At 37.1% G+C, this 22,927-nt stretch overlaps 1 protein-coding gene across 4 annotated transcripts in view; it reads left to right on the top strand.

Moving 5' to 3' along the window:
• SENP6 (SUMO specific peptidase 6) overlaps positions 1 to 22,927 on the top strand; it is a 72,635-nt gene extending 49,708 nt beyond the window's left edge. For all 4 annotated transcript variants that reach the window (XM_085056476.1, XM_085056475.1, XM_085056477.1 and 1 more), the window contains 13 exons: positions 328 to 370; positions 1,242 to 1,421; positions 4,399 to 4,625; positions 5,232 to 5,338; positions 5,425 to 5,541; positions 6,383 to 6,505; positions 6,731 to 6,823; positions 9,944 to 10,377; positions 13,885 to 13,988; positions 16,073 to 16,161; positions 18,204 to 18,272; positions 18,398 to 18,548; positions 20,933 to 22,927. In XM_085056476.1, coding sequence (XP_084912602.1) covers positions 328 to 370; positions 1,242 to 1,421; positions 4,399 to 4,625; positions 5,232 to 5,338; positions 5,425 to 5,541; positions 6,383 to 6,505; positions 6,731 to 6,823; positions 9,944 to 10,377; positions 13,885 to 13,988; positions 16,073 to 16,161; positions 18,204 to 18,272; positions 18,398 to 18,548; positions 20,933 to 21,133 — 1,938 coding nt within the window. In that variant the 3' untranslated portion in view covers positions 21,134 to 22,927. The remainder of the gene's footprint in view (positions 1 to 327; positions 371 to 1,241; positions 1,422 to 4,398; positions 4,626 to 5,231; positions 5,339 to 5,424; positions 5,542 to 6,382; positions 6,506 to 6,730; positions 6,824 to 9,943; positions 10,378 to 13,884; positions 13,989 to 16,072; positions 16,162 to 18,203; positions 18,273 to 18,397; positions 18,549 to 20,932) is intronic.

Raw genomic sequence — 22,927 nt, 5'->3', positions numbered from 1 at the left:
GCCTAAATACTAATACAGTATTTTTTTTAAAGAAATAGAATTTGTGTATTTTTCAGAGTATTGTAAATGTTTTTGAAAACATAAGTACTTGAGAGCGATCTAAAGTTTGAACAGTCAGTATGACTGAAAGAGACTGAGTAGTAAAGAATGGGCTTACCTCCTTGAGTCGTGCTAAAATGTACATTTTGTTTTTTTAAAATATTACTTTTAAAATGTTTATTACTTAAATACTTACTCAATTGAAATGTGTTTGCTAACAGTTTAAAGGCTTTCAGGCATTTTTGGTTTGCAGAAGGTGTGAAATCTTCTGATTGTGTTGTCTTTCAGTTTTGCCTGGATTATATCAAAATACGCCTGGAGAGTCAAGAAGGTGAGTACATTTTTTATTTTATGTTAGTACTGAATATATTTGTTTTGAATGACTGTGTCAAAGGTATGAACAAGTGAATCGTAATTACATGTTCATTCTCTTTTTGTCAGTTATGTAATAAATTATATTGGGTGCCTGTAGTCAGATAAGAGGAAAAAAAAAGAGAGTACAAATTTGACTTGAACTACCTGGTGAATAAAAACCAAAATGTTTTTGCATTATCTCTGCCTTCCACTGACAGAAAATTCACAACTTGTGATGTGCATACAACTGGGTTCTTAGTTCTTCTGCTTCATCTGATCCAATTCTTGATCTGATCATTCATTTGAAGATCTGTAGATAATGTGGTGATGATTGGAAAAGGTTTTCTTGAAAGTGATTAACAAAAATAAAAAGCAAGGGTAACCCTCATGTAAAATGTTAGCTTTTTAACACTTTATTAGTTCTTTTATTTCAGTTGTGTTAAGTAAGACAGTAAAGACCACACTGGTGTCTTAGACCTTTCCTGGGTAGATCTGCCTTGATAATTTTTTTCTCTAGAGAGAAAGGTGTATATTTCATGTCATTGAAAGAAATACAGTGACATAATTTGGAAATGGTGAGTTGCAACTCCTGCTCTTATTTCCTTTCTTTTCTTTTGTAGGGTTTTGTTCTGGGCCTGAAAAGCTTTGTTACCTTTTGTTAATCTTAACTGTCTTTTAAGATACAAAAATCCATCACTTCTTGCATATATGTTAATTTCAGAGTTTTAAAAACTTTTAAGAAATTTAGTGAGCACATACTGATTTCTTGTTAAACTCAAGGGGTAAATTGTAAATGAAACATACAGATTTTTATTATATTTTAATATAATGTCATTATTTTCTCATAGATTCAGAAAGTGATACCAGAGAGATTAACCTGAAAACTTCAGAACTTACTAAATGTGAATGGTGTAGTGTCCGGAAATTGCCAGTAGTTTTCCTACAAACAGTACCTTCAACCTGTAGTAGTCTGAGAGATCAACTGAAAATGAGTAAAGATAATGTCTGGTATGAATGTAAAGGAGAGAGTAAGTAAAACAACTCATCTACTATTCACTTTTAAATTGTATTTTCATGTTTTGGGTCATGAATGGGTGCATTAAGACAAAATTTTCATCATTTGCTGGGGTAGGTGTAGTGTTTTTTCAGACACTGTCACCTTCCTAGGCTGAGAAAGAGTATAGCTCAGAACAGCTGGACATTCTCTTTGTCCAGACACGTGCTAGTTGAAGCACTTAGTCTATTTAGTGTAACTTCTTTCACTAAAATTTGTACTGAAGGAAAGCCAGTTGGTTTGTTTAGCTTTTGTGTATGAGCCATTGCATTTGTAGGGCAGCTTTTGTAATACTTCTGCCTTTTGTGCTGTTCTGCTGACAGGCTTCAGTTTTAGTAGAAACTGTTTTATAGGTTGCCTTGGGTTTTTTTTCCCCAGCATACTTGTAATGATGTTGTGAGATAGACAAATACCTGCTTGGAGAATATGTAGATTATCTTCCTGTATATCTAAATTAAATTTAACTTCTATGTAGTTTTCAAGGTCGTAGTATCTTTATGTGCACACCTGTTAAATGTAGCATAGAGTCCTCTTCCTCTTAAATAGGCTTTTCTTCAGGTTAAATGTTGTGGCTATTTATACTTAGACACAGTTTTGCACATACGTGAATGCATTCAAATGGAGGAAGAATGCTTTCAACAATCTCAGAATTGAGTGCTTCCGTAGTACTGTATAGTAGGCTCACCCACCTCCTGTAAGAAGTATGAGCTGTAAGGAGTTTTATAATTACAAAAGTAATTGGAGAGCATGCAGAGGACCTGAACACAATTCTGGGAGTAGGAATGAGACCCCAGGTGGACACAGGTGTTCACAAAAAAGGAAGAAGCTTCCCAAGCTGTCCGTGTGAGAAGTCCCTCCCTTGGCATGGCTCTCGGCAGTGTCCCTGCCCTGCTCTTCTCCCTGAGGCTGTAGCACTGAGTGAGTTTTAACATCCAACTGTTTTGTTGCATTTGATACTTTAGGAGCACTTTGTGATAACACAGATGCTCTTTGCTTTGTAAGGAATGAAATTAATTTAGGCTGGTACCCATGGCTGTGTAAGCAACTATGTGTAGATGCCTAGCTCCCAAAATAGGAACATTCAAAAACCCAGTTAGACATCTAAATTCTATCTGCAATGAATTGGGAATTATGCTGCTGAAGAATTACTTTTCACAAGAGTTAGCATGCTGGGTTAAGAATCACCACAGGGAAGTGGTTATGTTTGTGCCTGAAACTCCTCTTACAGAAAAATAGGTTGTCATGGTTGAGACGCTGGCCAAAACACCAGGCACCCAGGACAGCTGCTCACTTGCTCTGCCCTACCACAGCTGGGCAGAGGAGAGGAAAAGAAAAAAAAAATTAATAAAGCAGTACATGAGTCAAGATAAGGACCGGGGGAAAACACTTCAAGGGCAGAACAGGCTCAACTTGAAGTTGCAAAGTGAATTTATTGCTAACAGAGTGAGAGGAGGATAATGTCAAGTAAAATAAACCCTTAAAGACACCATTCTTCCTCCCATGCCCTCCCTCCTTCCCACCAACAGTGCAGGGGAGACAGGATGTGGGGATTTGGGTCAGTTCATCACCAGAATCTTCTGCTGCTCAGGGAGAGGAGTCCTTCCCTTGTGTTTCTGTGGGGTCCCTCCCATGGAGACAGTTCTCAGTGAACTCCTGTGTGGGTCCATCTCACGAGCAGCAGCACACACACACTGCTGCAGTGGGAGCTTCCTGCCATGGGCAGACAGTCCTACCAAAACTGCAGCAGCATGGTCACATGTCCATGGGGGTGCAGACCTCCAAGGCCAGGCTGTTCCACCTTGGGAGCAAGGCTTCTGTCTCCATGGGACACAGCCTCCTCCAGGCATCCACCTGCTCTGGCTTGGGCCTCTCTCCATGGGCTGCAAGTGGATCTCTGCATCCCCATGGACCCCATGGGCTGCAGGAGCACAGCTGCTTCACCATGGTCATCACCACAGCCTGCAGAGGAAATTCAGCTCCGGTGCCAGGAGCACCTCCTCCCCTTCCTTCTCTACTGACCTTGGTGTCTCCGTGTTGTTTCCTCATATATTCTCACCTCCTCCTCCTTCTCTGGCTACAAAAAGCCTGCCTCTACCCTTTGTTTTGATTTCTTCTTAAGTATGTTATCACAGAGGCATAACCAGCCTATCCCGCTGGCCCAGGCTTGGCCAGCAGCATGTCCATCATCTTCAGAGCCATTAGAGATTGGCTCTGCTGGACATGGTGAAAGCTTCCAGAAGCTTTTCACAGGAGCTGTCTTTGTGGTCCCTCCTGCTACCAAAAACCAGACCAAACAAAACCAACATGCAGGTCCTGGCAGCTCTGTGTTGGGCAGCTCCATGAGACTGGGATTTACAGCCTGAATCCTATTTCTTTTTCTGACCATGTGAAATAATTCCTCTCAGCGCAATTTACTGCTTTTTGATTTTTCAGATCATGTAAGTGGATGATATTTATATAATAGCTGATTGATCTGACTCATTCCCTCCAACTTCTTCAAAAACAGTCATGTTTTATAGTGTAGCCTTCTAGAAACAGAGAGGAAATTACTTTGAATACACAATTTTTGGAATTGTAGTGAAACAATAGCATAGGATCTGCAGTAAGAAAAAGAGAAAATGTTGGCAACAGAGCCTTACTTCTCAGTAAGCAAAGAAGATGTTATTTCAAAATATGTTTTGACTTTGCATTAGTGTAATTTAAAAATTTATCAGGTGTAATATCTAGATTAAGGTAGAAGTTGAATGCACTCTTTTTGCAAACACAGATAAGAAAGGTTTGGCAGTTGGTCCTTCTGTCTGTCTATTCATATCTGTATTACGGCTTACATGCATTATCAGCAGTATGTAACCGTGTTGGCCAGCAGTTCTATGAAATATGTTTATAATTGCAGCATGCTTTATTTTATTCTATTCCCAAGTGAATGATTTTCTGTCTGGTTTTTTTTGCAGGTCAGGAAGAACAGTACATAATCTTGATTTTTGAAACTGGTCTTGATCCTCATGCAAATTCAATATTTGAAAAAATAATTACGGACATTGGTATTAGAAATAATATTTCTGACTTCTTTGTGAAAATTTCCTTTGAAGAAGCCAATGCCAGGCTTGTTGCGTTTACTAAGTGCTTGGAAGACAATTCCAAAGGAAGCCCATCTCACAGAGAAAGCAAAATAAAAAATGTAATTATATTTTTGTTTTGGAACAAAGTTATTATATTGTATGTGTTACAGATACACTAAGGACAGTGTGTTACTCAGCTGAAAAAAGTTCCATCAGCTTTTTCTGGCTTTTATGTGAGAATTCGCAGACTGGTCCATGGTGGATTATGAAACTATGGGAAATAGTCTGTGCATTCACAGTACTTTTTAGGGTGTTTATTTCATTGTAAGGTTATACAGTGGTCCACAAGTAATGTTGTTATTAAAAAATTATTAAGGGATGAGAAATCTTTACTATAATCAGGCAACATAATTTTTTCCAAATTCATGTACTGGTAAAATTATAATATTTCAAATAGGAAATTAAAAAATTAAGTTGCACTGTCATAGTTATATTTAATTAATGCTTTTGTTAAACAAACTACTTTTTAAAGAATTAAAAGGTTTTGACTGCAAGAAATGAGCAAATACCTAAGTATAATAGATGAGATAGGAGAGGCAAAATCCCACAAACTTGAAGTCCTCAAAACAAAGGGACATTTTACTGCTGTACTTCACAAAGTTGTATTACCATTTTAGTAAAATTAAGCACAGTATGCAAATTAATATTGTCTCTACTCTTTTAAGGTTGCTTCTGAGTCCAAAATGCAGCAGCGAAATAAACAGTTACCATTTTTTGATGATGATGAAGAAATTGGTGAACCACATTCAGTATTTATTGGTCCTATAGAAAAGTAAGATATTTATCTTTGCCCTGTAATAATTCTCTGAGGTTTTTTTGGCATTTCATACTTCTTACTGAATGTATTTTTCTTCTCAGGTTGATAGTTTATCCACCTTCTCCAGCTAAAGGTGGTATTTCTGTGACCAACGAAGACCTCCATTGTCTAAATGAAGGAGAATTTTTAAATGATGTTATTATTGATTTTTATTTAAAGTAAGTTTTATTTCACATCAGTTTTTAGTTCTCTTTTACTTTCAAACTTGAAAAGTTCTGACATTAAAAATTCATAGGTCAGTTGAGAACACTTGATCTCCAACTATGTATAGCTGTAATTTTAAACATTGTTTTGTAGTCTTGCAAGAAATTTTGGTTCTCCTCCTGTCCTGCTTGACAGTGACATTGTTCTGACTTGGATAAAGTTTCTTTGCAATTTTTTAACATCTCAAGAGCAAATTTAACTGAAAAAAAAAGGCTTTTTTTAAGTTCATTTGTTCTTTTCAGAGTATTTGTGTTTCTTGGAATTTCATTTGTTTTGGTTAACGTAATACGTAATTTAATTTTGTGGTGTCACTGATGCTACAGGTGTTAGAAGTGTATTAAATTGTTACATGCTGCTGGTTTTACGCTACACATAAGGTGTGTATGTATATTTTTTAGTCTATTAATGTATTTTAGAAGTAAAAAGAAAAGGAGAGTGTCATTCTTGGGATTGTTTGGAGATCTGGTGGCTCAAATACAAAATACAGGTCTCCTAGGTAGGTCTGTGTGTAACAAACTCTTTGAAAATTTGCTTTCCTGCCATGAAATAAAAATAAATACAACAGCAGCAGAACAGCCTGTTGATTGAGCAGAGCAATAATACCTTGAAATATTTATACAAATTTTGCATTAATTAGTTCCTGTGGACAGTCAGCTCCAAATAGCTATTTTGTGAAAAGCTGCTCCAGTTTGGTGGGGAGCAACTATTAGCAGTCCTTTTTACTCTGGTGCTGAGTACTTTGAGTTAAAATCTCCATTAATTTTTCTTTCTTTTCTTTTTGTTTTAACTAATTAGGTATTTGGTACTTGAAAAGCTGAAAAAAGAAGATGCTGATAGAATACATGTGTTCAGTTCATTTTTCTATAAACGCCTTAATCAAAGAGAAAGAAGAAATATTCATGAAACTTCAAACCTTTCGTAAGTCTGTTGATAAGTCAGTTTAACATAGAGCAGTCACGACTCTAAGAAGATATGCTTTATAGAGAGAAATATCAACAGAACTCTAGGAAACAGCTGGACCTGTAGCAAACATAAAATACGACTTGAAAATTTTAACAAGCTGTCAAGGTGAAAATATCTGGAAAATGCTCCCTCAAATAAAATAAGCCACCCCACATATTGTATGTTGGTTTCTTGTTGCAGAATACAGCAAAAGCGACATGGGCGAGTGAAAACATGGACACGGCATGTTGACATTTTTGAGAAAGATTTCATTTTTGTTCCCCTTAATGAAGCGTAAGTGAACATAACTTTTTATCACATTTGGTAAAGACTTAAGTGTCATAATTCTAAAACTGAAAGTTACATGACAATGTGAATTGAAGTTAAAAATTACGAGAATAAACATCTAGGTGGTAAAAATGAAGTAGTTATGTAAGACCTTTAAATGTTGTAGTATAAGAACTAACAGACAGTATAAAGACTGAGCAAAAATAACTTTTCAATACTTTTTCTGGGTTTTACCTCATTCTCTGGCATTCCTTTTTCTAAGCTTTTGACATTGATAACTTTTGGATTTACCTTTTTTAGTCATTTCTAATGAGATCTCTCTGGTATAGATAGGATCATCTTTAGTTACAATAAACTGATACTTCAAGAAAACTTAATTGAAAATGCTACTGCCTTGAGAACTTTATTCTTTTTCTTTATATCCTTTTGTCCTGATATTTGTTAAGGGTCAGGAAGCAGACCCATTAGCATTCTAATGGTTGCTAAGAACTTAGGTGATCCTTGCTTTCCTTAAAATCAGAGCAAGTTGTCACAAACACATTTCTGTATTTCACAGAAATCATCTAAACAGTTCTTTAGCCTAAATATTTATGAAAGTTGAAGTACTGCATTTGAAATGTATGCAATGAAAACATAAATAAGAGACAAGAAGTTTCTAACTGAATTCTCATAGGCATACCTAGCTGATATTTCAAAAATGAAAAAAGATATATTTTTTATAAAAAGTTAATAAGTTTAATAAAATGATATATCTAGGTACTGTGCCATTGTGCAGTTGGAGGAAAATTCCTACATCTTCTTTTTTTCCTGCCTCCTCTCCAGCTGAATTCTGAAGCTGGCTGGAGAGAGGCAGTTATAAGATAACTGGCCATGCATAGATCTGTCCTTTTTATAAAGCTATAAAGTTTTTATAAAGCTATAAAGTATTTTCCTGAGAAAGGTGTTCATAAGCACTTACTTTAGTTTTTGACATACCATGACCTCTGGCAAGATATCCAGATCTAGGGAATTCAAATTACTTGGGTGTGAGGCATTCCCCCTGTACACTGTAGACTTCGTATTTGCCATCCCTCTCCCCTGAAACTTCATGTACCAAAACTTCAAAGTGCCTGTCATTTAAATTTTAAGTTGTCTTTGCACTTGTTATATAGTTCACTTCCCACCATCCTCTCACGTATCATTCACATATCCACATCCAGTGGGTTATGAATAGGAGAAATGAGGTTATGCAGAGGAGACATGAGTGTGACTTAGAAGTCACCTGAAAAGGAAAATGAATAGTTCTGTGTTTTTATAAGAATTACTTTTGTTGGTAGTAACTTAGCACACAATAGTTTTCACTGTCTTCTTTATTTACCGATAAGGAACTAAAGCAATGTCTGTCGTAGCAAGTAGAACATAACAGTTTGTACTGAAGGCATAATGTTCACACCGCGTGTGGAGACTTTGGGTTAGAGTAGCTTGGTCTCATGGGCTCATCCAGCTGTGATTAAAGCATGAAAAATGTACTCCTGGTGTGCATCTTTCTTGTGGATATGATCCTGTTCATACTTTTTGGAACTGTCCCTTCACCGTACGCTGAAGCTTCTTAAGCGATGATAGTAGGACATTCATTTGCAACAATGGTTTCCTGGTAGGTACAGTAAGAATATTGTAGAGCAGAAGGATAACCAAGTAGCCAGGGAGATGAGAAGGTGGTGGTTTGATGCGGAGTTTCTGGGTTTTGATGTCTATTTCCAACAAGATTTTCTGGAATATCTCATAAGTACTAGTTTAGTGAATGTGGGCAGGTTGACTCTAGGGCAGAATCAACTTCAGAAAAGTATGTCTGATTTAACCACGACTACATCAGTGTTCTTTTTACATCAGTGTACAGTCCTTCTTGTTCAAGTCTCCAATGAAAACAGGTTGTTCTCTTAAAAGTTACAAGCTGTTTTCTTTTTACATCCAGGTTAATTTGCTAGCCTGTTGACATAATTGGTACATAAAGTCTCTATTGATAGAGTACACACACATTCCAGGATTGGACAGTACTTAATATGTTCATTTATTAGGTGCGGTGAATCATTCAAGACAAACCGTACCTCACATGCTGCTTTCAGTGGCTACTTACTTTAACTGCCATTAAGTTTTGATGGAGTTTAGGCTTCATAACCATCTAATCACTCTTCTAGTATGTCATTTAGACATGCAGTTTTAGCTACTGCTTTTTCTTTTGTTTCCCGAAACACATTGAAACGTGATTTCCCCTGTATAATACATAGCTAGCTTCTGTTCTGTTATTTGCTGTAGGCACAGATCCTTCAGAAGATTTCTAAATCAGACAATTGAAATCCACTTGCAATGCCTTAGTCCCTGAATTTGCTGCTGCTCTAGTTCTGATTGAGTGGCAAGTCAGTGAAGCCAGAAGAGGCAAGGAAATAGGAGAAAACTGTTGCAAAACTTACTCTGTGTTGGGGAATATAACTGGTTTTGATTTGGAAAAGTTAGAGTGTCAGTCCTGTGAAGGGTCAAGAAGACAAGAGAGCTGTTGTGATGGCATTACAAGCACTCTTTTTCCTTCTTCTTTAACTCACTGTTGACAAGGTTTGTCAAAAAATTTGAAGTGTTAAATACAGTTGGAAGATCTCATAGGTGGAAGAGTGTGGGCAATTCAGCCATACCATTAGATCTGACTACTAGTGTTGTAGTGCTGAATTACTAGAAAACATCTAACAGCCATGGAACCTGAACTCTATACTCTCAAATTCATGCATTAATGAAGAAAATGTTAAAAAAGAAATAAGCTTCAATTCAGAGAATGAAGAAAATGTATAAAGTGTGAGCAAATTGAAATAAATATTTAGACAGCACCTGTTTCCAACTACCTGCATCGTATTAATTAATTTGTTGGTGATTATTTGCATGGAGAAGTTGTACTTTTACAGAGGGCTGTGGAGACTTGAGTAAACCCTGGTCAGAAAAGTGAACTGCAAGTATCATTTATCTTTGGATAATTATGAGGGCAGAATTTTTTGTGTATGTGTGCATGGGCACGCAGTGTTTTGTTTGGTTTTTACCAATTTCAGGTTTAACTGTGAGCGTTAATGTAATTATGAGTTTTTAATGTATTTTTTTCCTTTGCAGCGCCCACTGGTTTTTGGCTGTTATATGTTTTCCTGGTTTAGAAAAACCCAAATATGAACCAAATCCCCATTATCATGAAAATGCTGCAATGCCGATGAAATCTTCCTCTTCAGATGGAGAGAGCAGCACACCATCTCCTTTGCCAAATGAATTAGATGCACAAAACTCGCCTTCCAAGCCCACAGCAAAGAAGACATTTACCAAAAAGTACAGTACAGCTTTAATTGACCCAAACACTGAAACAGAGGACAGTGAATCTTCATGTTGTAGAAGAAGTCCTTGTAGGGGAAAAAGTGCTTTCAAAAAACTGAATCAAGTAGACAGTGATGTGGAAGAACCTAACACTGTGGAATCAGCATGCCATAAACTAGACCATAGAACTCTGGATGAAAATGGTATACAGGGTGAATTCACAGCTGCTAGCCAATCTATGGGTATGTAATTGTAAAACTCTGCACATTTTAATGAAGTATTTGGAGATTTCAGATCTGTTACTACTTCCGCAGTGGTGTAAAGGTTCACACTTTGAAAGTTGAGTATGTGGCTGAACTTCAAGTGCTTGTGATACAAGTAATTCATTGCCATTGCATTTGAAAGGTTTTTGTGGTTATTGACATAACTTTCATGGCAAAGGGCTGGAGAAAAACCCTATTTTCCTAAATCAGATTAGTTTTCCAGTTTTGTGACCTTTTTTCAAGCAAAATAATTTTGTAGATATTACTTTCCATCCTCAAGATTGGAATTGTTAAGGAAAGAATAGATGTTTACCATGGATTCTTATAATGTATGTGCAGGGGAAAACTGACCTAAGATTATAGGAGCAATCTTACTATCAGTGTATTTTATCATTTTAAGAAGGACATTAAGACACTTGAGCACATCCAGAGGAGGGCAGCAAGGCTGGTGAAAGGCCTGAAACACAAGCCCCAAGAAGACTGGCTGAGGGAGCTGGGGTTGTTTAGCCTGGAAAAAAAGGAAACTCAGGAGTGACCTCCTCACTCTCTACAACTACCTGAAAGGTGCTTGTAGCCTGGTGGGGGTTGGTCTCTTCTCCCAGGCAACCACTGACAGAACGGAGGGCACAGTCTTAAGCTGTGCCTGAGGAAGTTTAGGTTAGACATCAGGAAGCAATTCTTCACCAGAAGAGTGATTGGTCAGTGGAATCATCTGCTAGGGAGGTAGCGAAATCACTGTCCCTGGATGTGTTTAAAAATAGACTGGATGTGACACCCAGTGCCATGGTTTAGTTGATGAGGAGGTAGTAGGTCATAGGTTAGACTTGATGATCTCAAAAGTCTTTTCCAACTAGTTCACTCTGTGGTTCTGTGATTTGAGGTTTTGCCTCAACTCTATTTATTTGTTTAATGTCCTGATAAGATGGTATGTAAAAAGGGTTAGAAGAAAATAATTCTAAAGAAAAAAATTTTCCTCCATGACCACTGTGTTACATTTAGAGAGGCTTTCTCAATGCATCACTGACTCTGGAGACTTGAGTTCACTGATCTGCAGCAGTGTTTGTACCCAGGTGAACAAAGGAGTTGGCATACTTTTAAAGGCAGGTGAAGGAATTAGGAAAAGGTTGTTTTCTCTGTTCCCTGCAACATTTCGATCTCTTTAAGACAGATTAGGAAACATCTGATTATCCAAAAGCTTTTACTTTAGTCACCAGTTGTATTCCTACTGACTTAATTTACACGGTAAGGAACTGTGTACCTTAAGTGCAAGTTCTGAAAGTATTACCAATCGTATGGTCTAATCTGTATACTGCAGGCCATTGCAACTTCAATATGTTTGTGGGTATAAACACTACTAATTTCTATTCTAATTTTTTTCATTTGGGATAACATTGTTACTGTTCCTAGAAGGTCTTAGAGGGGTGCTGGGGGTGTGTGTAGATGTGTTCTTGTTTGAGTCGATTTTTGATTTGATGTGTGATTGTTACCGTTTATGATATTGCTGCTGTATGATGTGGTCTCATGTCTTGGATGCTGCTACCATTGCTTGTCGGTAATTAGTTGGAACGTGCTTTATGACAGATTTTTGTTAGGATTACATTTCTTGTGGGTTTTTTATGGCTGCATTGTGTTGGTGGCTGATGGTCATTCTCTTAACTTAAATGCTCAGATTTTCTTGCTCAACTATGGCAGATGATGCACTCTTTCATTAAAGCTAATGTCCTCAGGGGGCACAGTCAGTCCTGGTTTAAGGGTGAGATTGACCCTAAGGATATGTTTAGGCAGCTAAATGTAGGTGTACTGTGTATCTAAACTTCCATTTCAATCAGATGGAAGATGAGTATTTTGCCCTGGGGTATCTGACCAGCCTTCAGCTGTTACTCCAAAAGGGTGTGGATCTTGGCTGTGCCAAATCCATATATATGTCCTGGATATCCGAGGATATCTCAAAAGACAGCAGGTGCTTCTGATAGTGTAGTCAATTAAGCCAAGAGACTTCCTCTTCTCATCCTAAAGCAGATACAGAGTAGGTATTCAGTTGAGCAGCTCTGTGTTCTGATTTTGATTTCCTAGCATTGAGACCCTAGATGCTGACTACACATGAGAGCCTAAACTGAGATGTCTTGATCTCAGACTAAATCCTGGTGTTGGACTTGTGAATCAGTAGAAGTTCATACCTAAATAATGTTGAAGAAATCCTCCAAAATATATCTATTTGTATTACTTATCATCTTTTTACTGCTCATTTTTTGAACAAGATGTGATATATCTCAATAGCAATTTTTATTTTTTAGAAATCTGTCAGCAGTGAGTCACATTAGTATATGACCTACTTCTTATGCTAAGGTCTTTTCAAAGATACTAAGACTAATTCCCAAGTTTGCCCCTGTGGAACTCCACTAGTGACCTCTTTCCAAAGTGTTACCTCAACTTCTCTTTTGGAATATTCTCAAATGTAGATGTTCTGCTTTTTTTTTTTTTCCCACTAGCTAATTCACTGTCCTATTTACTGTTCTTAGAGAAATCCTAGTTTCCTTTAATAGCTAATATGTCCTCCACTGACGCCATAACCAATGCTTTTGGTTTTGGCATTGTTTAGATATATTACATAGCCCTTTTCTAGAAAGATTTCAATTTTTGTTGGCATAAGTTATTAGTTTTTAATTTATTTCCACCATTTATTTACTTTTTTTTCCCCTCAAAATCTGTTCTGAAGTTTTGTATGGTAGTAGTAAGACTAGTGAGCCTGTAGCTCTCTGTCTCTGTCTCTTTTACGGGTATAGCTGGAACAGTCATAGGTTTTTGGTTTTTTTCCTTCTGATGCTGTTTCCCACTAAATATGTGACCAAATATGTAGAGGTGGTTGGGAGTGAATTTACAGATAATCTTTTTATGTAACAAACTGTGAAATATTTCTAAGCTGCTGCTCCCAGGAGAGCTGATCCTTCATTCTGCCCTCCATACCAGTGTGTTCTCAAGCTGCCTTTTACCAGCACAGGTCTTCATATAACTGCACAGTGAATTGATGGAGGAAATTATTTCAGTTAAAAAATAATAAACTAGTGACTACATTTTTTCAGTCTGGTCCACTGTGTGTGGATGTATTTGATGTTATGAAAGGAACCAGCTAGGGATAGGGATAGATAGTTATTTTAGAGAGCATATCAGAGTGCCCCTTTTGGTAGCAGTATCAATTTAGACTGTTCTAAAGGCTTCATGGTACTATGGGGCAATTTCGTAGTGGATTTCAGTCTAGGTCTCTCAAATTTTTTAGGCATTTCATGCAATAAGAAATAGTTTCTGTTGTGCTACTTAGAAGAAGCTTTTCACTTTTGTTCATATACATGAGTAAATTATTATATGTTAGCTGTATCACAGTTACTGTGAGCAATCCTGAGGAAATCTAAGGTATTTAAAATGAGTTTGGTCTTCACTGATGACACAGTATTTGATGTTTAAATATCCTGCTGTCTGTGATTAATACAGATGGATTGCACAAAATCAGACTAAACTATAGTGAAGACTCAGCTGATGGCAGTAAACTAAATGAAGATGAGCTTATAGATTTTTCTGAAGACCAAGATAACCAGGTAAAGAATTTAGCAATTTTATTTAGGAAATGTGAACTGTTGTGTTGTATTTTGAATGGACAGCTTAAAAGCAGTGTACACGTTGTGAATGTGCATTGTCTAAAGCTACTTATCTTCACAAGCATCAAATCCAAAATACTAGTTTCCTGCAGAAATCTGCAGGTTAGCTGACGGAGAGGATTATACATTTGTTCATTTAACTGTTTAATAGAAAACTGCTGTACTGATCCTGCATGTAATTTTGTGAATCTTGTGCATAGTGACAATATTACACAGTGATTTTAGTGGGAACACTGAAAGTCAATACATTTCTATCTTTTGTCTCCCCCACTCCTTGTTCATCTACGAAACCCAAGAACAAATTACTGTTCTTTCAGCAGCATTACCTGGATGTAACTAGACACATTTATAAGTATGTGCTACTCTATTGTTTTGTTTCATTGATGCTTCTCCCAATCAAATTTACACAGCATGGATTTATAATCAAGTAACATTCTTGTTTATACTGGAAAACATTCGGATTTTAAAGCTCTGGAAAGACTGAATATTAAAATGTCCCTTACTGACTCAGTGCTGGGTATGATGACATTATTCCATAGCTTGGTTTCTTCTGCAATGTAAATTCATTGCAAGAAGGCCAGAAGTTACACATTTGCTCTTCCTAATTGGCCTTCCTCTTCATGTTCCAGGTGTATGACCTTTTCTGGACCTCTGAATCCAGAATAAACTATTATTTTTCAGTCTGCAGCTCTCTGTAATGACTTCCAAATTTCTATGTATATGTGTACACACATATTAAAGATCCAGTTGATGTTGAAACCTAACTGTGTTTCTCAGCTGAACTTAGCCCACCTCTCCTGTCATGCCAGCTGTGCAAACATTCTGAGTTTTGCCTGATGGAGCTGCCTGTCTGTGCGTTCTTTAGCAGTTAGAGTTTCCAGAATATGGAGAATAAGTACTCGATTTCCTATCTGAAATATGTGGCATGAAGGTGGGGAAGCAACCACATGGCTAGCTGTGTTCCTTGAGAGAGGGAACAAATTCAAGCTCCTTAGTTGCTGTGTAGCTTAGAACTTACTCAGGTTAAAGCTGTCACTGATATTTTCTAGAATGCACAAAGCAAGTGTAGAAATTGCCATGGCAAGCTGAGTGGACCAGCCTTTGCATCTGCCAGAAAAGGAGTTGAGGCTGCAACTAAAAGAAGTGTATGAGGAGCTAGGCAGTAGTTTCTAATATGATGACACATTCATGGCATAGCTTGAGGATTTCAGTGCCAGGATCCTGAGTGTTAAGGAAATGTACACAATGCTCACAAAAATGTTCACAAATCATGCTGGTGGAAGGGTTCCAAGTTTTGGAAAGCACGTCTTTCCCCATAACGCAGTGATCTGTGGTAATAATACTGAACTCAATGGAAGGGTAAGAATCTATGGATCTCTGGAATTCTTTTAGATACAACAACTTAGTGCTTTTGTTTATAAAACTTCCATATCCTTCATAGCAATCAATATTGAAATCAAAAGGCCAGAGGATATTTCCAGGCCTGTGATATGACTGGTTTTGCAATCCATGATCCTGTGTATCACAGTGGTTTTATTTTCCTTGCCCTGAGAATCGAGTTGTCGCGTTGTGGAACAAAACCAGAGTTTTATTCCTGAGCTTGTTGCAGATATTGTCTCATTTCACGTGGTAGATAACATACGTGAAACCACCAAGCAAGTTTCTAGTATTCACTGGCAAGGAAAAGTATTGATAATTTGGATTATAACCAGATAATGGAGATTCACCTCTTCCAAGCCAGCAGTGTTTTGAAAACGTTGGTTGCATTTTTCTAGTTTCAGAAATCTTTAAATTAATAAGAGTATTCAATCCATGTCATTCCAGCATGGATTTCAGAAACCATGCAACTAAAAGTTGGTAAACTTAACAAACAGTGAATAATGTCAGATTAAAGCTACCATTTCTTTATTAAACTTAATTATTGTTCTTGAATGAAAATGATAAGTGTAACAATAATTTCCTGTACATCTGTTTGAAAAACCAATATTAGCTTTTAAACACCTGTAACCACATTGATTCTGTAGGAAGACAGTAGTGATGATGGTGGCCTTGTAGATGATAACTGTAATTCAGAAATGGGACAATGGTACCTGAAGCCAACTATCTGCAAACAGTAAGTATTAAAACAGTAAAAATGGAAATTTTGTAGAAGTTCATGAAATATAAAAGGCAGTAATTGTGGGAGATAGTCACAAATAACTCTTCAAATACTTTATTCAGCATGCTGTTAGGGCTTGAGAGAGGATTTTGTACTTTATATTATCATGTTCAGTGAGCAGAAAATTTATTGAATGGAACTACTACTGAAATAATAACTTTTTGGGTCTCTGTTAAGCCTTTGTGCTGCATCGGGCAAATGAAGATTGTTTCTTCCAGTAAGGTTGTTCTTTGGTGTTTTGCACTTGGATTCCTACAAAAACAAGGTGCAGAAGCATGTTTAAATGTATCCTGTATTTAAAAGAAGATTAATCTTGTAAAATTAAATAATTAAATTAAAAGTAAAGAAAACCTTAGTCACTACTCAAGTTAGTAAACAAAAATGGGAGTAATTTTTAAGTGCCCCCTTTTCTTATCTAAATGTGTTGTAGCTGTTCCTCTTTATAGGCTCTTCCTGTTCTTTTTTCTCTAATAAGAGTGTTCCACATTTTTTAAAAGCTTTTGGTCTGTTCTGTTTGAAAACTTTTTTTTAAAATATATTTGAAATCCAGAAATCATTCCTCAGTAAATATTGGCTGCAGTTGTTTGCATTATGGTGTGACAGAGATGCATGACTCGAAATCCAGAAATATTGTTACTAGTATTGCTTTCATGACAGTTTCCTTTGTATTTTTTTCATAATTTGTCTATATTTGTATTTCCTTCTTTGTGAATACAAGGTTTACTAGAAAGGTGGGCTTTCACAGTACATTCTTAGGAGGCAAAATAGAATTGCAGCTTTATAGATGTTATGGAATATATGACTTAATACATTTTCAAGGAAAAATCCATCTGTGTTGTGTGTTTTAAGAATATTTTTGAGCTTCTGATTATAGCTTGGCTAAATTTGTCCCATTTTGATGTCGGATTATCTGTACATAATACTTTCCAGCAGACAGTATTTTAATCCAGTGTGAAATTTCATAACATCTTTGGCACTTAAGTATCAAAAGTCATTAGGGGCACTTAAATACTTTCCTATTAGCATATTTTAAAATTACTTCTATATGAAATAGAAAATTACCGTGAAAAGGCTGTCACTTCTTCCTCCTCCAAAGTACTACATCTTTTTAAAAGAATATTTTCAAGAGCATTTAATACTTTTTAAAAGAGCAGTACCTATATAAATATTAACTTTCATCAGAAATTAAAACAAGTACAAGCAAACATTATTCAAGTTATTATATGCTTATGCCTAAAACATTGCATACATGTAAATTAGTTTAAAAATGCAAACACACCCATACATAAATGCATGCATGTATTTTTCCTGAATTTAATAGTTTGAAGTCTCTTCAAATGATACTTTGAATGTATATGTGTTATTGTTAGAAAACAAAAAAGCAGAGATTGGCGAAAAGTAATTGCATTTAGTTATCCCTCAAAATAGATACTGCATATAATACTGAAATTATTTTTTTTAATTTGGAAATCTATGCATACATTATTTTTAAAGTTCTTTCAAATAGAGTTGCTGGGTGTTTTGTGTATAACTACCAGCTAGAGTTCAGATTTAGGCTGGGATCACTTCTTGAACATGCTTCCTTAATGCCTTCTAGCGTGCTGTGGAGTGTCCCATCTGTCCTCGAGCTGCTGCTCCAGCAGGATGTGTGTGGGCTCTGTGCCTTACTTTCTCTTACCAGTGTCCAAGATATTTTGTGTGCCTAAAAGAGCACTAGACACCTGAAGGTGTTTTAAGCAACTCGTTTTTTCCTATGACAAATTATTTCAGTCTGACAGTGCTGTATTTTCTAAGTGCATTCTTAATTGTACTTAGTATATGGTTAAATATAATGTGCCATTTAGCTATCCCAGTTAGGAGGTTACAGGAGTTCTGGCAGAACTTCAGAGTATTGATCTAGTTTTGTTAAGGCCACCCCACAAACTATTTCTCTGTAACATTGTGTTTTTCAAGCTGCTGTAAAATACTGTGTACTTAAAACTTGTGTTCTCTGTTAGGCCTTGCATTTTGCTTATGGACTCACTGAGAGGTCCTTCCCGGTCAAACGTTGTGAAAACACTAAGAGAGTAAGTTTCATATCTGGTGCTTGGGGCTTTTTTGGGTTGGGTTGGTTGTCTTTTTTGGGTTTTTTTTTCCCAAAAATCTTCAGAGAATACAAAAATATGTTAATTTTCATGGTCTTTTATTGTAGATACTTAGAGGTGGAATGGGAAGTCAGGAAAGGCAGCAAAAGAAGCTTTTCCAAAGATGTCATGAAAGGTTCCAATCCAAAAGTGCCACAGCAGAACAACTTCAGTGATTGTGGAGTGTACATCCTGCAGTATGTGGAGAGCTTTTTTGAGGTATGTATGTTTGTGAAGCTATTTCTGATTCCTGCAGCAATCAAATATAAGCTGTGAAAATGGTTACAATTATAAAAGGCCCCTAGTGTAGCTCAGTACCTATTTATGAGATTATGTATTATAAACTAATTTGTACGTAAACACACATAGTAACATTTTGGAAAATACACTAATTATCCTTTCTACCTCTATGTATACAAAAGAAATCGTAAGCCATGAAATTTTCTGAGAGAATCTAAAGAACACACATTTAGAATCTTCCTTTGTGTTCTTCTGCTGTGTATGCTTTAAAATAATCTAGATTTTTGGGTTCAAAATCTAGACTAGAAATGCAGTACAAAAAGTTTGTTCTTTTTCCCCTGAAAACTGTGACAATAAATTCAGAAATATGACACAGGTAGGGGGTTTATGTTTCTTCCGGGGGCATTTTTAACTTGTAAGAAAACATAAGTGAAATCATTAAAGCTAAATGCCAAATCTTGTTTCCATTGAAGGAGTTGTGTGAATGCTTACTTCAGCTGACTTGGTCTTCAAGTTACAGCTCCTTTCACAAGGAGGCTTTAGCACCTTCTGGTCTAGGTTGGGAGGTTTAGTGAGATGCTGCCTGCATGGGGCAATAACTCTGTTTAGAATCCATGGTGCTTTGGAGCATTGTTCCTAAACTCTCCTGTAGCTCACCCTTTCCTAAAAAAGCTGGCAGCTTCTCCATTTCTCAAACTTCCCTTCATTCATACTTTACATGAGAGCATCAAGGCTTTAAGCAGAATGCATTCATGCAAATGGAAGGCAAAAGCTTTTGCTTTACCAATGAGTTCTTGAGACCTTAGAACCATAACTGAGTGCTCACTGGGGGTACGAGGAGCAACCAGGTTTTATTAATCTTAGCCCATTCCTTTTGATTAATTAATTGCTGAATTACATGAGGCTGAAACCCTTGTCCTGCCTTGTCCTGCCTTGTGTGGCAGTGTGCAGCAGCATACATGTGTCAGAAGGCAAATCACAGGGTGTTCTCAGAAGTAACTCCAGCAGGGGAGGAAAACCTGTGCTGACTGCACAGTACTAGACTGTCTTGAAGTTACTCAGTGAACAATTCAGCTGCTTTTTGTTTGGAAAATTGCCCACAGTCTCATTTCGCACCAGCTCTACAAACTTGATGGGGAGTATGCGGGGGGGCAAGTGCTTAATCTGATATTTGTGAACTGTTCAGGCACATCTTTTTCTTCTTTGTGGGTTTATGTGAAGTACTAAAATCACGATGTGTATCTTCTGAAACCGACACTCCCTTGTCAGGCTGCGTAGAGCAGTGAGGAGCGCCCCGGCGGGCTGTCGCAGCAGGGCCAGCCGGCTGTGTCCTTAGGGGCCACCAGGGGCCGCTGAGGCTGGGGCGGCCGCTACACCCGCAGCACCGCGGGCAGGGGGCTTGGGGACAGCGCCAGTTCCCACTCAGCACCTGCAGGGAGAGCGGCCAGCGCCCAGACAGCAGAACGCAGCACAGCTGGCCTCTTACCAGGGCACTGCTGTCCTTCCCCAAACAGAACAGTGACATAAAAATGCTGCTAGTACAGCATTAAGCACTGATGTGTTCCTGTGCAGAATGTCACTAGGTTTTTCTTCACAAGCAACGTTGCTGATCTTAACTCAGTGATGAATGTAATTAGTTCTTAAATAATGCTAATGATGTAAACTAGAATACACAAAGAGAGGAATTTCTTTGAGAGACAGCACTGTTCCCCAAATCATCATTTGACTAGGGTGGAATTGTGCAGTATCACTGAAGAGGCGTAGATAATGTCTCATAATAATAATAATGATCATCATCATCATCATTATCTTAATTATTTGGATGAATGATACCTAGCAAGAAAACAGAATGTCAGTATAAAAAGCGCTGGTGGTAGGCAGGGGCTTTGTTTTCTAGGGTGAAATCTAAAACTGACTTGCCTAGTTGGTTATGATCCTAAATGTTATTTATAAGAACAGGAATATTTTGCATTCCTGATCAGCTCTAGATTTTGACGTTAGCAGCTCTTAAAAAATGTCCAGATCTTTCAGTAGTTTTGTCTCTCACTCACTTTTTTTTTAATTAGAAGAATTTTATACGTTTATGCAGACAAATGCTTTGTCTAAAAGATGTAGTAAACACAGTAGATTGTTCAGGCATTCTTACAATCAGGACTGTGATCGGATAGATTTTACTCTCTAACATGCTGAAACTTCATTGATTTTACCGCAATTATACATGTACAAAACACAGAAATTGTAGAAATTTTGTTTCATGCTGATGGAATGAATTGAGGAAGAATGTACTTTTCCTCATTACAGTTTTCTTCAGTAATTTAGCTTATGACTCCTTACTGTAATATCCAAATGACCTTTCTTTTCAGAATCCTATTTTGAGTTTTGAGCTACCAATGAACTTAACAGACTGGTTTCCACGCCCAAGAATGAAAACCAAAAGAGAAGAAATACGACAAATAATCCTGACGCTCCAGGAACAGCAGAACAAGGACAAGAAGGGACAGAAAGATCCAAGTTCAGTTTTGCAGGAAAAGACAGAACAACTTACCAACAACAGCTCAGACTGAATGTTGTATCTGTTGCATGTTAGCTCCACAATCAAAACTGAAACCTACATTTTTGTCTGCCCAGACTAAAAATTTGGCGTGTTCTCTGCTCAAAGTTACTTGGGAATGTTTAATGCCTGTATAAATGTGTGTCATAAAATGGTTTAATTCCCACAAAGATGTGTATTAAGTGAGTCTGTACATATGTTAATGAGGCCAACTTTTTCAGCATTTGTAATTACTTTTTTCCACTTGATAGGGAGCTTTTGTTATGTATTTCTGTTAATAGAACTTAAATAGCAACTTCTAAACATAAAGCAAATAAAGAAAATATAGGATAAAATGGTTACCTTTTTCTTTTTCAGTAAAGTTTTAATGTTACAGGCATAAGTAACACATAGGGAATGATTTGGTAGTGAGATAATTAATTCTTATTTTGACCCTATTTAGTTGCCCTTTACAAGATTATTCTGCTTGCGCTACAAACAATAATATGGGTGTCTCAATGTACCATGGCCTCTGAGAAGGTGATTCCCATCCTCCCAATATCTAAGTGTAGGCAGTGTCATAGTTCATAGGACCGCTTCAGATTTGGGGATTTAGAAGATTCGCATTGCAGTTACAATTCCACCCTTGCTTTTAGTGGGACAGGCTAGGAAAAGGGGGAGAGTGCTCTTTGACCAGAGGTAACTCTTCAAACAGTATTATAAAAGTGGTTTCAAGTAAGTGATCTTGAGTGACTCTATTAAATCATATTTTGTGGATCCCAATTGTTGTACAGGTGTATTTTGAGACTTTCTTCATTATAAAATTGTATTTTGGTAAGTGTACTTGGAATAGCAGATTGCCCACATTACATTTTCTATGTTACAATTCTGAATGTTACATTCATATGTGCTTTATCTAAGTAATGAACATTTAAAAAGAAAAAAAGTGTATGATTACTATTTTTTCTAATATCCATGCAAAAAAACCAAAATACCAGTGTTCATTGCTTGCTTGTTTGTTCTTGGCTTTAGGTAGCATCAGACTAATGTAGGGACTTGCTTGGATATTTCCAGTGTATTTTGATTTTACAACAATCTGAAATACCATCATTGCTTAAACTGTAAATGTAGCCTTTTATCCCTGTTCTAGAAAGGCTTTGGTGTTCACATGAGGAAAGTAAGAAAAGATTTGTGCAAGGATATATATCTCCATTTTTCTACTAATACAGGTATCTTTGAGGGGAACCAGAAAGTGTCACTTCCCAGGAAGGAATTCAGGGGGGTAGAGATGGATCTTCTATCTCTCCTTGCAGATAATACTTTCTCTCCTGATTTTTGTACTGGGAATGTCATTTACCATTCCCTTCTTCCAAAGAGAAGCAGCAGAGAGTTTATTAGCTAAACTCTGGGCCCCTTGAGATTTATTTTTGTACACAACACCAAGTCTAACCGAGTACTTCATGGTCTCCATGATTTTTCATTCTCGCTAGACCCTGAAAACATGGCTGCTAATGACATTACTTCCAGGGCATTCCTGCACAGAGGACTCTGTGACACCCCCTGTTTACAGGGGGGGGTTCTCTCACCAAGGCAGAGTGGTTGCATATAGAGCAATACAACCATGGGCTGCAAATCTTTTGTACGGATAACTTGTGGGATTTAGGGGAGTTGTTCATTCCCTGGTTTCTCTCGCATAAACCCTGGGCCCCATGGAGAATATGTAACCACCACATATATGTGTTCTGTTAGAGATGACTCCTGCAGTTTTCTTGTTGAAAGAATGTGGGGGCAATTTTCTGGACTACAAATTAAATACGAAATGTGCACA

Source organism: Lichenostomus cassidix, chromosome 3 (assembly GCF_008360975.1).
Source record: "Lichenostomus cassidix isolate B80296 chromosome 3, HeHo_3.0, whole genome shotgun sequence".
NCBI classification, from domain to species: domain Eukaryota; kingdom Metazoa; phylum Chordata; class Aves; order Passeriformes; family Meliphagidae; genus Lichenostomus; species Lichenostomus cassidix.
This window is presented reverse-complemented; position numbering and strand designations above follow the sequence as displayed.